The sequence below is a fragment of the Anopheles stephensi genome, chromosome 3, assembly GCF_013141755.1.
Source record: "Anopheles stephensi strain Indian chromosome 3, UCI_ANSTEP_V1.0, whole genome shotgun sequence".
NCBI lineage: Eukaryota > Metazoa > Arthropoda > Insecta > Diptera > Culicidae > Anopheles > Anopheles stephensi.
This window is the reverse complement of record NC_050203.1, coordinates 23,220,718-23,233,898: the sequence shown is the minus strand read 5'-3', so window position 1 is coordinate 23,233,898 and position 13,181 is coordinate 23,220,718. Positions and strand designations below refer to the sequence as shown.

At 41.1% G+C, this 13,181-nt stretch overlaps 1 protein-coding gene across 2 annotated transcripts in view; it reads right to left on the bottom strand.

Annotated features, from left to right (window-relative positions):
- The window catches only part of LOC118511300, an 84,689-nt gene that overhangs the window by 36,653 nt on the left and 34,855 nt on the right, over nucleotides 1–13,181 (bottom strand). For both annotated transcript variants that reach the window (XM_036054209.1, XM_036054210.1), the window contains exon 2: nucleotides 5,972–6,177. In XM_036054209.1, the coding sequence (XP_035910102.1) occupies nucleotides 5,972–6,116 (145 nt within the window). In that variant the 5' untranslated portion in view covers nucleotides 6,117–6,177. The remainder of the gene's footprint in view (nucleotides 1–5,971; nucleotides 6,178–13,181) is intronic.

Here is a 13,181-nt window from a genome sequence, read left to right as displayed (position 1 = left end):
GACTGAATAATTCACGCATGCATGGACAGAAATAGAGAAAGGATTATCTGGCGCCTGGCGATTCTACATTGAAACTTTGCGTTTTTTTTTTCGTCGTAAACGCTGGCCGAGTCGATATAGATGCTGAATGGTGTATGCTACCGGCGAGAAAGCATTCCTGTGTTTGAGAACTTGAAACGGAATGATATTCAGTTGAAATGTGTGGTGATGGTAGAAAATCACAGAACTGTACCCTTCTTCTCAACTACAACAAGAGACGTTTAGAATGGTTTATTCGTACACTAATCTAAAGCAACACTAATAATTGCCCAAAGTTGATATTATTTCAACTTCCGTACACAACTAGGATTAAATTTAAAAACTATCTGTTTACAAAACAAAGATTTCCAAGCGATATTTTTAATAGTTTTTATTGTAAATTTCTGTCAATTAGCTAACCATTTTTTTAAACATTTTGCGTAATCATCAGTAGTGGTTAAATTATATATAAAAATTTATAATAAAAAATGTATAGGGCTAGCCCGTCATAATGAAAATAGTTTGTTGAATTTGAAGAAGCTTTATAATTTCATAAATATAGTAATGTAACTACTAAAAAAAGTTCGACTCCTGGCAGGATCGTCATGTAAAGCTAAAGGATCTAACATCTTTGACGTTTATAGAATAGAGAGAGAAACAAACTTGCAAGGAAGAAAAAACTTAAATAATCACTTTTATGACAATTGAACATAAAAAGTTTCGAAAAGAATGATGAAAAATATTGTGTGAATATCATCTGAAAGCCCAAAATTCATCCACAATTTTTGTTTTTATTTCTTTTTAGAGTGACTTCATCACGTTCTTCTGTGACTTATTGTCTTTCCTCGAATAATTAATCCCTACGAAAAATACACAAAAGACCTAGTTATATTCATACAAGCCTCACTGTACAACCAATACCATTACTGAACACCAAACCCAGCGTTTCCGGCGAAACGTAATCAAATTAAAGTATGATTCAACCAACTACTGTCCTTGCACGCATGAACTCCTAACCACTGTTCACCGGTCACACGCATCAATATCTAGTTAATCACAGGAAAATTGGCATTTTTTCCATGCTTTTATTTTGCTCCTAAAAGACACTGGCTTCACTAATGTTCCGGCAATCCCCGCGCAAAGTCTAGCTCCCCGGCACGGCATGCAACGCCGCTCAATGGCATTTGATTCTCACTGTGTAGTCCAATTTTTTTTGTCTAATTTTATTTTCCTCGTGCACAGCACAAATCCAGCTATCTGTGTGCATGGGCCAGCTGCTGTAGGATTGGAGCACATAAAAATTGGACTCATCAAAAAACCCTGGCTCAATCCGAACCCGAAAGAGGATTGCACGAACGACAGTGCGATGGATACGCGTAGTTCGAACGGTGGTTACTCGCCAACTATTGGCGGCTGGAGCATGGAATTATTTCGAACGCTCCGGGCCGAGGGTTTTTCGTACGTTCGTTAAGAGGGAATTGTTTTACATCCATCCATCCATCCATCGAGCCATGCATTGGGCCAGCGTTGGAGTGGCACACCCGCAGGGCTTTGTACCTTTAGGCTGAGAATGTTCGGAAAATTGTAATCGGCCCGGCCAGACGGATGTGTCGCTGAATGTTCCAGGTTCGATTTCGATCATGGTTTTTTTGTTTATTCCGCCCGTGCATTAACGGATCTGATGCATTTTTTGTTGTGAAATGAGAAAAGAAAAGCAAAGGATTTGCCTGCCTGTTTTGTTGTTTATTTAGCTTAGAAAGATGGCAAAATTCTTTTATCCGTCTCCACACGCTCACACACGGCTTCGTTAGATGAGATTTATTTACCATTGTACCCGGCACATGATGGTTGGGCTCAGTGCACTGCGTCAGTGATAATGACGCAATCAGTGGAGAACGGTGTAGCAAGGCTTCATGCCGGAAAGGTGTTTGAAAGTGTGTGTCATCATCCGACAGAGTCCGGCCCATGATGAATCGGTAAAACTAACGAGCAACAATTTGGTGGTTTCTTTGTCTGCAGTTGGCGTCGCATTGCAGGCGCAAAACAGCAATCATAATAGTGCCGGAATTTTCCGGAAAACTACACCCGGTAAACAAACGTCAACATCACCGAACCCAGTTGCGGAACATTCCCTCGGGTTGAGTGATATTAAAAATTGATTAAACTTGTAAAATTGTTCTGTGTTGGGTGGTGCAATCATCCTTGATTCTTTTTTCAAAATGGAAAATCACACAGCAGTCTAGTGCCATGGAAGGGTGAAATTAGCAAAAGAAGTTTCGCACTGTTTTTCTTTTCTACAACAAACTGCACCTGCAAACGGAAACACACGTCGCCCATTCCGAACACCGGGACCAGTGCGCCGCAATGATCGTGATTTCCGGACGTAAAGTTTGTATGCCCACACCCGTCGTTGGTCTTTTGGCACAGAAAAATGGGAAACGAAAGAAGCAGCGAAAACTCCCGTCCTAAAAGCGGGAGGAGAAAAAACAGTTGAAATGTACTAATCGAGCCACATTCGTGCGTTCGATGGACGGCAACATTAACTTCCTTCATTTTCCAGCTGAATCGAATCGAGGTGGTTGTTTTTTGAGGTTGAAGGAAAACTACACTGTACAAGCGGTACACCATCAAGCAATCGTTTTTCCGATTTGGAGGAAATGGAAAGGAAAACGCGAAAAATGAGAAGTTTGCCCCCACTCTCTCGCTCTCAACCCAAAAGAAACTGCAAGGAAAGTTTCTAATTAAAAGCATGCAATAAACTTTTATTTACAATCGTCCGGGTTCGGAGATGGAAGATGGAAGTCACTCGGCGTCGAATCTACTGTCGATGTTGAGTGGGAGCGTACAAAATTAAGGAAATGGAGCAGCAACTGCAATGAAGTGGAAATTGCATTGCCATTTCCGCAGCATTGTGCATGACAGTTTGACAAGGTGTGAATTCACCTGCGAAGCCGAGTGAGGTGGTGGCCGTTAATGGTGCTGCAGCGGAATTAGTAGCTATTTAGTGAGCCTCCAAACGCATTGCATATTGTCTAGGAGTGTATGGGCCGGGTCGCGTGCAGCAGTGCTATCACAAATTAATGGTACTGCAACGATGTAGTAAGGATTGCTATGTTGAGTTAGTTAAAATCATATGAATATTGTGAGTATTGTTGGTACTAGGCAGAGAGTTTTGAAGTGAAGCGCTTGGTTTGTTTCCTTTTCATTCTTACTTGGCTCTACAACCTCGCAGGGTCTTGGCCTGCCATTTCTGGCTATACGTCACATGGTTGTGCCCTTAGCTGGATAATCAGTCCTGCGGTTGATCTTCAGTTCTAGCCAAGCAATTAAAAAAGATCAGCCTTGCCGAAATTCTATTTGAAAAAATAATTTTTTCTTGAAACGAATTTTGCTGATTTCTTTAAAGTGATTTGAAAACAAATATCTCAATTGTGTACATTCGAAAGTACTTGTTCGCTTAGACGCTACGTTTATATTTATTACGCTTATATTTTCTTAAAAAATACTATAACAGAATGTCTGACAAACTGAGAAAAAGTGATATGTCTGCCTGTGTTGTATGTATGAATGTATGCTTTCTATGAGCAGAGCTTCTCTCCTATTCAAAAATATATGAAGTCCCATTGCATGCAATTTGTAGCAGAGATGATAGTAGATTAATCATGATCTCCTACCACAACACTCTCTCTTGTGCTTCGTTTGCCACTGCCTGTTTAGAGCTCACAGACTTCCATGATTTCCAGACGCAGTTGTAAAGCACGATCTGTGTATGGGATCATGGTGTTCTCGTATGATGAGGGGATCCGCTAACGTGCTAGATACCGAATTACCATCATCCAAAACTCCAAAAATAGTTGGAATAAAGGCTATGGTATAATGTCACATAGCATTCTTTCTATTTTCTTCTTTCTTGGCCTAACGACCTCTTAAGTTCATGACTGCCATTTCTGGCTCACTAGCCTTTATGATACCACATAGTTTGTTAGTGAGTCCTCACTATAGGGGACCGGCCCAGATGAGATTTGAACCCGTGTCCGGCCGTGTGAAGTCCAGCGCCGCGGTCGCATCTATCACACGGGCCGCCATCACATAATAATTAATGATCCTTTTGACACAACAGTACAGTAAACAACAGTACAGTACAGCCAATCGAGTAAATGTTCAGTTAAAATACTCCAAACACATTGAGATTGGACATTCAAATATTTCAAAATCAAAATAGGGAAGAACGATAAAAAATCACTTTGACCAACAAAAAAGCATCTGCGACCGATTTGATAGCAACACGTGATGCTAATACAAAGAGATAGGGTTCGAATTCCGTCAGAAGCGTCTTCTAGTACGCAGGACTAACTATCCAGTTTGAGGAGCGCTAAGTTAAGGATGCTGAACAAAATTTTAAGGCAAGACCTCTCGAGGTTGTAGTGCCAAAGACGAAAAGGAAAACAATAAAACGTCAATTCTTAAACAAAACCAGAAATATTCAAAGTATCCAAGCAAACAAAAAATCAAATATGGAAAAAGAAAATATTTGTACCATTAAACAACTTTCTTAAGCAAAACAATCAATAAGGCGTCAGAATTAACTTTAAACCCGCGATGGTTCATATTCCCAATCATCACACCAACACAAACCACTCACCAAAGAATCACGTTCAATTGTTTTGATCACTTGAGCTTCTGACTTACAAATTGCGGTAAACGGTCAACATAAAACTTCCACCATCCCGAAACGTTCTCGTCGACACGTTTTCCAATACTGCGCTTTGTAATGTTATTGACAGAACATTCGTCTTTTTTTCTACTTCCTTTTTGCCCGAACTTCTCAATGATCGAACGAATTGGAAAATAGATTTCCCATGCTTTAAATGAACTTTAATAGTAGTTTGATTCTTTGACGCTCCGTTCCCTGATTTCCCACCCTACAGCACACTAACTTGCAGTGGATGAAAGTGCATTCAGCACTTGCACAAAAAAAAGGCAAAGAAAGTTTTCGCTGGACACTAGACGCTTGCTCAATTTGCTGCAGTGGAACGCAAACGCTGTGCAGCTCATACATTCATTTGATACGGACGAACTTTGACACGAAAGAAGCTTACAATTAAGTTTCTTAAGACGATTTTCCACTTTCTTATCCACACGAGAAGGCTCCGCATCCGGCGCCCGACCAGCGTCCAGTGCACCGATCGTCCCGAGTCGGTCGTTTTCCGTCTGGACGTCTAGAGTGGCATCGATTTGTTCTCATTTCGAAGCGAGCTCGACGGTTTTTTTCTTCTTTCCCTCGTTCAACAAGAAGCAACGCTGGGACGTATCCCTGGTCCCGTTTGGCAGACGACACCGTCTCCATCCGAAACTGAAACTTTCTCCCCGTAATAGACTATTGTAAATTCAATTACCCCATTTGTAGTTTTTTTTCTTCTTTCCTTGCTGTACTTTCCGTTCCCTTTCGTTGCAGTTTGAACGATACGAATCTTGATCGATTTGTTCTGCAACTGTCGGAGCACACTTTGTAGGCAGTGCAACTGGGCTGGATGGGAAATCGAATAAGCAATGTTCGAATGTTTCGGCCCGAAGATCAAACGCACGAATTATTGATGCGATAAATGGCTTCCAAATGGTGAGTGAGTTCGACCGGGAAAAGTGTGCCGGTTGACGGCTGCCGAGCTCTGATTTTAGCTTCTCCATTTTTGTCAGCATCCTATCCATGGACGGGGAGTTCGAATCGCCGGGTTGACCATGGTTTGGCAAGCAAATGTTTATCGATTTTTCACCCTTTGCTCAGTTGGATGGCTGTTAGGCTAATGGCCTTGATTGGCTTATAGAGTGAAGTCCTCATATTTCTACACTCCCAAAACACAGTACAGATCTTTAAGAGCATCGCGGCTGGTTGGAGCGAATTTTCCCCACATGAAGTTGGCCATAAAATATTAACGATAAAATAATAAAAACTTACCCGCCAACCGTCCGTAGCGCTGGAACATGCGCTCCACATCCGTCTTGGAGCACTGAAATGTGTTCAGGTTGCCGACGAAAACTCGCGAGTTCACCGCCTGCGGGTCCTGCGAGTTGGTCTGATTGGAGAGTTTTGACATCTTCATCTTGGCTTTTTGCTTTTGCTTTCTTTCCTTTCTGCTGCTCTCCGGTACAGCCCAACGGTTCCTGGTGGTGAAGAAACGAAACAAGTGTGGAAACAATTCTTGGTAAGTGAGTCATGATCAGACACGATCGATAAAAGCAGTTTATTTCATGCCATCCGGTAGTGAGCGATGAAACAAAACCTGACGGCTTTACATTTATTAAATTCTTCCCCAAAATATGCTGCCTTACGCCGCCATTCTCGAGTGCTCGTAAATCGTGTAAGTGATCCAATGGTAACTGGAAAGAAGGACATCGTTTAAGAAACGATTAAGCAAAAGCAGTCGCAATTCTTGGGCGAGAGTGAACGAGTGAAGGAAAAAAAACATCATCATCTTGCTCCAATTCAACCAAAAACCCTGGTGTCTGGTTGGGACAGTTTTGTGGTGCCTGGACTGGAATGTGGTAGACCTGCTCCGTACCAGTCTCCTCACCAGCCTCAAGAAGAAACCACCTAGCCTTCTGTGTGGTAGCCAGAAGAACGTAAAAATGCAAACGATAACTTCTTCGTCAGCCAAACCGGACCACGCTGTTTTCTCTCGGTCGTGGTCGGTTGCAACAGGAATCCAGCAGACGACAACGTTGGTTCCTGGCAGAGAAGAACTTTGCCGAGGAATGTAAGGAATTAAAGAGAGAAGTAATTTATATTTGTTGCTTCATCGCTTCTACCCAGTGCGCTGGTGGATGGTTTTAATAGTTTTAATATTTCAATTTCGTTGGCAGCGTTGTATGGGCAGGGAAACCCTTCTCAACCGGGATGATGGCAACCGAGGAAAAAGCTTTAAAGCTGGACAAAGTGAACCAATTCGGACCGATTCGACTCGAGTACGTCAGGTTCACCTTCCTCATTCATATGACGCTTACGAGCTTTCTCCTATTCGTTCGGATTAGCATGCCAGCTTGTTGCATTCTTCATGTTCGGTGCTGCCTGTGACGCTCTGCAAACTCATAACGACATCCATTGACCCTGTTCAAACCATTCTCGTTAGGTCGAGCAGATGGGGAGATTCAACAGATTCTGACAGGGTCGGATCCTTCAATGGCTTTACCGTGTGAACAAAAAGTCATCATTTGTTGATGAACATAGTGTCCGAATAAAAAAAATAGCAAGAACGCGTGTAACTAACGAACCCTTTCGCCACTGTACTTTATCTTCTAGAGTCGTGTGAGGTTCTAATTTTACACTACCCGTCGAGTGCCTAGTGCAGCCGTTGCATATGATGCGTTACGCTGCACGCGAGTCGTCATTCGTGGCCTCGTGGAGCTTCAAAGAGATTTCGGATCAGTTTGCTGTGTGTGTGTGTTTTTTTGCGTCTCGTGTTGGCGTTCTGTCCGCTTACAGCTTGATCCCACATTAAACTCTGTTCATTAGCCGAATCCTCGGCAGATTAATTAACTGCAAGCACGCGGGCGATCTGTCAGAGCTGTGTGACGACGACGAATACACGGATGAGTAAGGCTTAGAATGCTGTTGCGTGATACGAAACGAGGTTTTTATTCTTACGTCAGGCTAGCGAATGGTTTAACTTCGAACATTTTTTGTAAAGGTTATTTTTTGGACTTTTCAAGTAATTATAATCTTCACTATAAAAATATTGTACAATAATCGCTCTGTACAAAGAGTCGCTATCATCACCTCATCATCCTTAAAGCTTGATAGAATTCAAGCCTGGATGAGAATAAACCAGAGCAGGTCGAATCAAACAACAAATCTAACACGTCCAACAACTCCAATTCGCTGGTCTCCCGAATGAAATTGTCTGGTAATTTGCTACCAACTTGAAGAACAGCACTTCTTCTTTTCCTTGGCCTAACGACCTGCTAGATCATACAGGCTACCACATACCTTACTAGACTAATTAAAACTTAGTAGCACGATAGCAATAGGGGAGCTTCAGTGCATCATGGAGATGATCAAATTTCCTGGGCTCCTCCGAAAACTACTTATGACAGTAACAGAAAAAAGGCATTATGTTTTTTTTAAACATTGAAGAGCCATAAATTATTATTTCTCCAGTAATTGCACAGTTTTTCTAACATATATGTCAAAAAACTATTCTGAACCTCATAAAAAAGTCCACACAGTCAAAACGGGAGAAAACAGTCTTCAAAATGACTTCACATGACAAGACCCTTGCCAGGAAACTGTATCGTTATTGCGTTAGTATCTTGTTAGTATAACATACTTCAGATTCTTAATAATATTTAGGAATAGTCAAGTTCTAAGATAGTACACGCGATTAAATAAACGATTTGTACGAAGATTAGCTATATATTTCGAGGAATGCGTGGAAATTGCAGTCATAATATTAATATATTGTTTTGAGAATCACCAACAATTTTTTGATTGATAAATTTGACAGAAGGTAAATTTATTTGTGATAACTATTGTGATCAAAACTATACCTCTGCTCTTTGTCTGCGATACCTACAATACTAGAATTTTTAAACAGTTAAACATTTAAATGTTTATAAAAAAATGGAAACATTTATTTCCTTCAATTATAACGAATAATTTGGCCACTTCTTATTGCTGAGCATATTAATATCGATCATTCTTTAGTAAAGTACCGTTGTTACGTTTATCGTTGCCCAGTCCATCGTACCCGAATATAGTCCCGGTACGATACTTTACCGTCAAATAAATTACCTTTTTTCTGAATAAAATATCTATCAGCATCCCGATACGGCTCCCCCGGTGAAAACAGGTTGGGTTGGGTTTTTTGAATATTCTTCAATAAATTCAACAACCAATTCCATCGTTTCTTCTGCATCGCTCCAACAAGCTAGCCTATTTGTTTCGCAACCCTTCCTTATCCAAACATCACGAAGCAAAAGGAAACTCATCCTTTCCCTCCGGTACAGCGAGCAATGCACCGACCGTTCTCTATGATGGTGGCCACATTTGCGGCAGATATGTAAACTACATGCAACAAAACGGCACCATGCATATAAATTTCAATGCCTTCACAGAAAGATCCGCTACGTCACACCGGTGCGCGGGTTTCGTCTCGGTTTGCCCCGACAATGGACGGGAGCGCCCGCGAAAACGATATCCTTGCTCGTGTTTCTTAAAATTTTCATGCATGATCAAACTTTGTTTTTCCAATATTGTACATTCGCCCAGCCCCGTTTCCAACCCCCTTTTGCGGGAAACTTGATGGAAGAAAGGTTCTCTTTACTTCATGCACCACGTTCAAGCGAGCGCAACACACAAACGGCAATAGTTTGAAGGAAGGATGCTTGGACGCGAATAAGGAAAAACCCCAGACGAACGGCTTAAACCGTCACAGCTACGGAAAACATCCAGGAAACAGGAACCATTTCCACGGTACCAAGGCGTTAAAGTACGAATTGAAGGGAAAGGTCTTCAAGCCTTTTTTGGTACAAACCGGCACGACGTCTGACGGAAGGCAACCTCGTCTCGTTTTGTTGTTTTCGGGCTCACCTTCTCGGGCACGGGGTGGAGGATAGGGTTTGCGGAACGAATGTTTTTGTTCTCACTTCGACTATTCCATTTTATAGTGTGAAGTTTTCCGGCACAATTTGTGTGTGTGTGTGCTCCGTTTGATGCAACGACGCGAGAGATAAAAAATAGAAGCGACTACATCTAGCTGTTGGAGGCAAAAAAGTTTCAGACCTTCCGGCCGTTTCCCGTCTAGCGCGTGGTACACAGAACGACATTACGAAAGGTTTATAACCACGTGGGAATCGTTGCAGGTTTTGTGTGCTACCCCGTTACAAGCCACCTTGTTCTACTCGATTTACGATCAAATAAACGCCACTACTGCCGCATACTGTACCGGGTTGAACAGGGGTTTACTGTGGGCGGGCATTTTGGGGCGGCCAACGGGAAGACAAACAACAAAGATTTGCACAAAAATTCACACAACCACACCACAAAAGCGGAAACGGTGAAAGACGGTGGCAGTAAGCTTTTATTTGGGTATTATAAAGGTTTACTTCTGCTGCCACTGTTGAAAGCAGAATGATTGAAAAACGATACAGTAAAATGCTGATGACATGATGTACGATTTTTCAAAAAGGAAATAACATGGTGTGGTTAGCTATTGCTTAAGAGAAACTGAATGCAACAGATAAGCATTCAGCATATGCTAATGACTTAAGAAGATAAGAAGAATACTTGACTAGTGGGAAAAGTATCTGAAAACAAGAGAAATTATATTATTTAAAATACAAAAATACGATCATTCTATAAATAATATTTTATAACACAAGAGAGTATCAAATAAATAAAAACCCATCACAAATCAAACTGAATTAGTTAAAAAAACGATAAAAAAATTTGCAAACAAGACATAAAAAAAGATACCTCAGCTCAGTGATGCAAAAGGAAACAAGAGAATAGATGATCGAATATGAAAAAAAAATCATAATTAATAAAAATATCGAATAAGAAAACAAAAATCAACAAACACAAAATCAATATTCCTAAAACTTCAGCTGATATTTGTAAAGAAATTAAAAAGTGAATAATAATAACCAAATATAAAGGAGTTCATAAATATGAATAAAACAGAAGAAAAATATGCATCCAACTGCGAATTCGTCACTCATTATGGCTTTCAAAGTGCAAGTTAATAAAACGAAATTTGAAAATAATTTAAAAGTTAAAAAAAGTAAATAAACAACAAAACAAAAAAGTAAAAAATAAAAGAAAAGTAAAGAAAATGTAACCAAAACAGCAAGGAAATCTTTATTAAATAAAACTCTTGAAAAGCATAAATCTAAGAGTAGCAGAATGAGTGATTTATATTTTGACTAAAAAGTAATAAAATTTGATTATCGAAGTGAAAAAAAAAACACGAAGCTTCTTATTCTCTTCCTAGATTAACTAAACAAATCTTTCACGATTTATGCCAAATATACGGCATTCACTGTAGCTTACACTTTACTGCTAAATGTCACTTCACACCACAAGGTTGTAAGACACAAAACAGACTCTCCCCACTGTTCCTACTGATTTGTCATTTTCACCAAACCACCTTTGATCTGTGGCTTGAAGTTTTCCTCCTCCCAAAGACTCACTCACGTAAATTAGTTGCCTTCATCCACACGAAAACATTTCACTTCACCTCACTGTTTGCAAACATCGATAAATCACTTGTGAGCAAGAATGAAAAAAAAGAAAGAAAACTATAAATGCTTCATCAGCTCCGGGATTTTCTCTCCTTTCATATTTTCCCGCTGCAGAAAAGCGAAAAAAAGGGGCGGAAAAAATTAAGCACCAAAAGTTAACACTTTCCAACACAAGTGGAGGCAAGTTTTTTTTTTCTTCTGCCGGACATGTTTTCCTAGTAAACATCTACTTTCGCTCTCACTTCACGGCGTAGCTAAGTTGTTCTTCTGTTTCAACATTTCTAAACACTCGCAGCGTGCGTTTAGAGATGGGAAAAAAGAGCATGGAAATGGCAACCTTTTTCCTCCCCATTTTTTCATCCACTATAACATTGAGCGCTTAAAGCGGCGCTAAATGCAATGAAAATGTTTCAAAAAATGGTCGAGAGTAAAATATCCATCCATCAAGGGTGGAAACGAGAATTTATATAAATTTGCACCGTCCACCCTCAGAACTATCTTCTACGCGTTTGGCGCCTCCTTTCTATGCTCTTTGCCACGGTTTGGGGTCCCATTCAAGCCAATGTTTACAAACCGACCATGAATTATAGCCACGCTACTACGCACCGCCAGAGACGCTTCCTTCGCTCTAGGCACTAGGAAATGCATTTTCCGTTTCGCACGATTCACCGAAAAGCAAAACAACAAATTTGACTCGCATTCTTACGCAGCACAGCCATCCTAGATCTTCCATCGCAATGTTAGATAGTTAAGGACAGGTCCCATCTTCTCCGAGTTGGCGAAAATCCATTCCAAATGGAAGTAGAGGATAGGTATTGTCTTTTTTTATATCGCTTTTCCAACCGCAACCCATCCTCGTTTGCATGTAAACTACCTTGGAAGTACCTAAAATTAGCTTCCCAAGATTGAACGCCATGCCTCGCGTTGAGCCGGGCCCGACAAACCACTTGCCAAAAACGCCTACCAGCCAGCGTCTGACAAGATCTGCTCCATCTCAACCTTCCCACGGAAAGGTTAGGCAGTAAACACGCGCTTTTCCAAACCCACCCGATGACACAGCGAACCCAACCGTTCGCTCGCTCGCTCGTTTCACGCTTTTTCATCTTCCCAAACAAGAAAACCGCTGAGAGGTGTGGAATTTTTATACGAATTTATAAATTATTGTTTATCCCTCACACCACGAGAGGTGGTTTATTATTTTATGTGTCTCGAGGTTTTTTTGAGTGACTTTTCTTGGGTCTTCGTGTCCACCCATACCAGCAACATCCCGCATCATCAGTCAACGGACTGTCAGACGGACAGTTCTTTGCCGAGGGTTTTCACCGGGACTTCAGCCCACTAACCCCAAACACCCGAACGGACGGGGTTGATGAAGGTTGAAATAACGCTAGCTCACCCTTGTGATTGCATTGGGTGTGTGTGTGAAAAGTGGAGCATAGGAATGCGACTCGGTGGCGTATTTTCATCATCATCATCGTTCGAGCGATGAAGGTGCGATTCGTCCAGTACGTGGGTTGTGTGGTTGACAGTTTGTATCGGTTTGGTACTGTGTGTGTGTTTCCCTGCTCGTGTGGGCAATGTTTCTGTCCGTGTCAGACCTCTTTTCCTACCAGGCGCAAGATGGAGGATGGAAACCTCCATTAAACGTCACGTGACACTTGCTAACGTTCAACGGGGACGATCAAATTGAGCGTGCGAAAGGTGTGTCTCGATGGAATTTGTGTCATATGGAACAGTGTGCTTTCTGGCAGATTAACAGGTAGTAAAATTGCTGTTGGGATAAATGAAATAATGTGTGAAGTACACAATTATTTATTGTAGAAAAGAGCGGTCTGAACGCAAGCTGCTGTAAGTTTAAAAACATTAATTCATGGTTGACCACTCATTTTGACTTATTTTTCTCCTCCCTTTGATTTTGTTAAACTGCA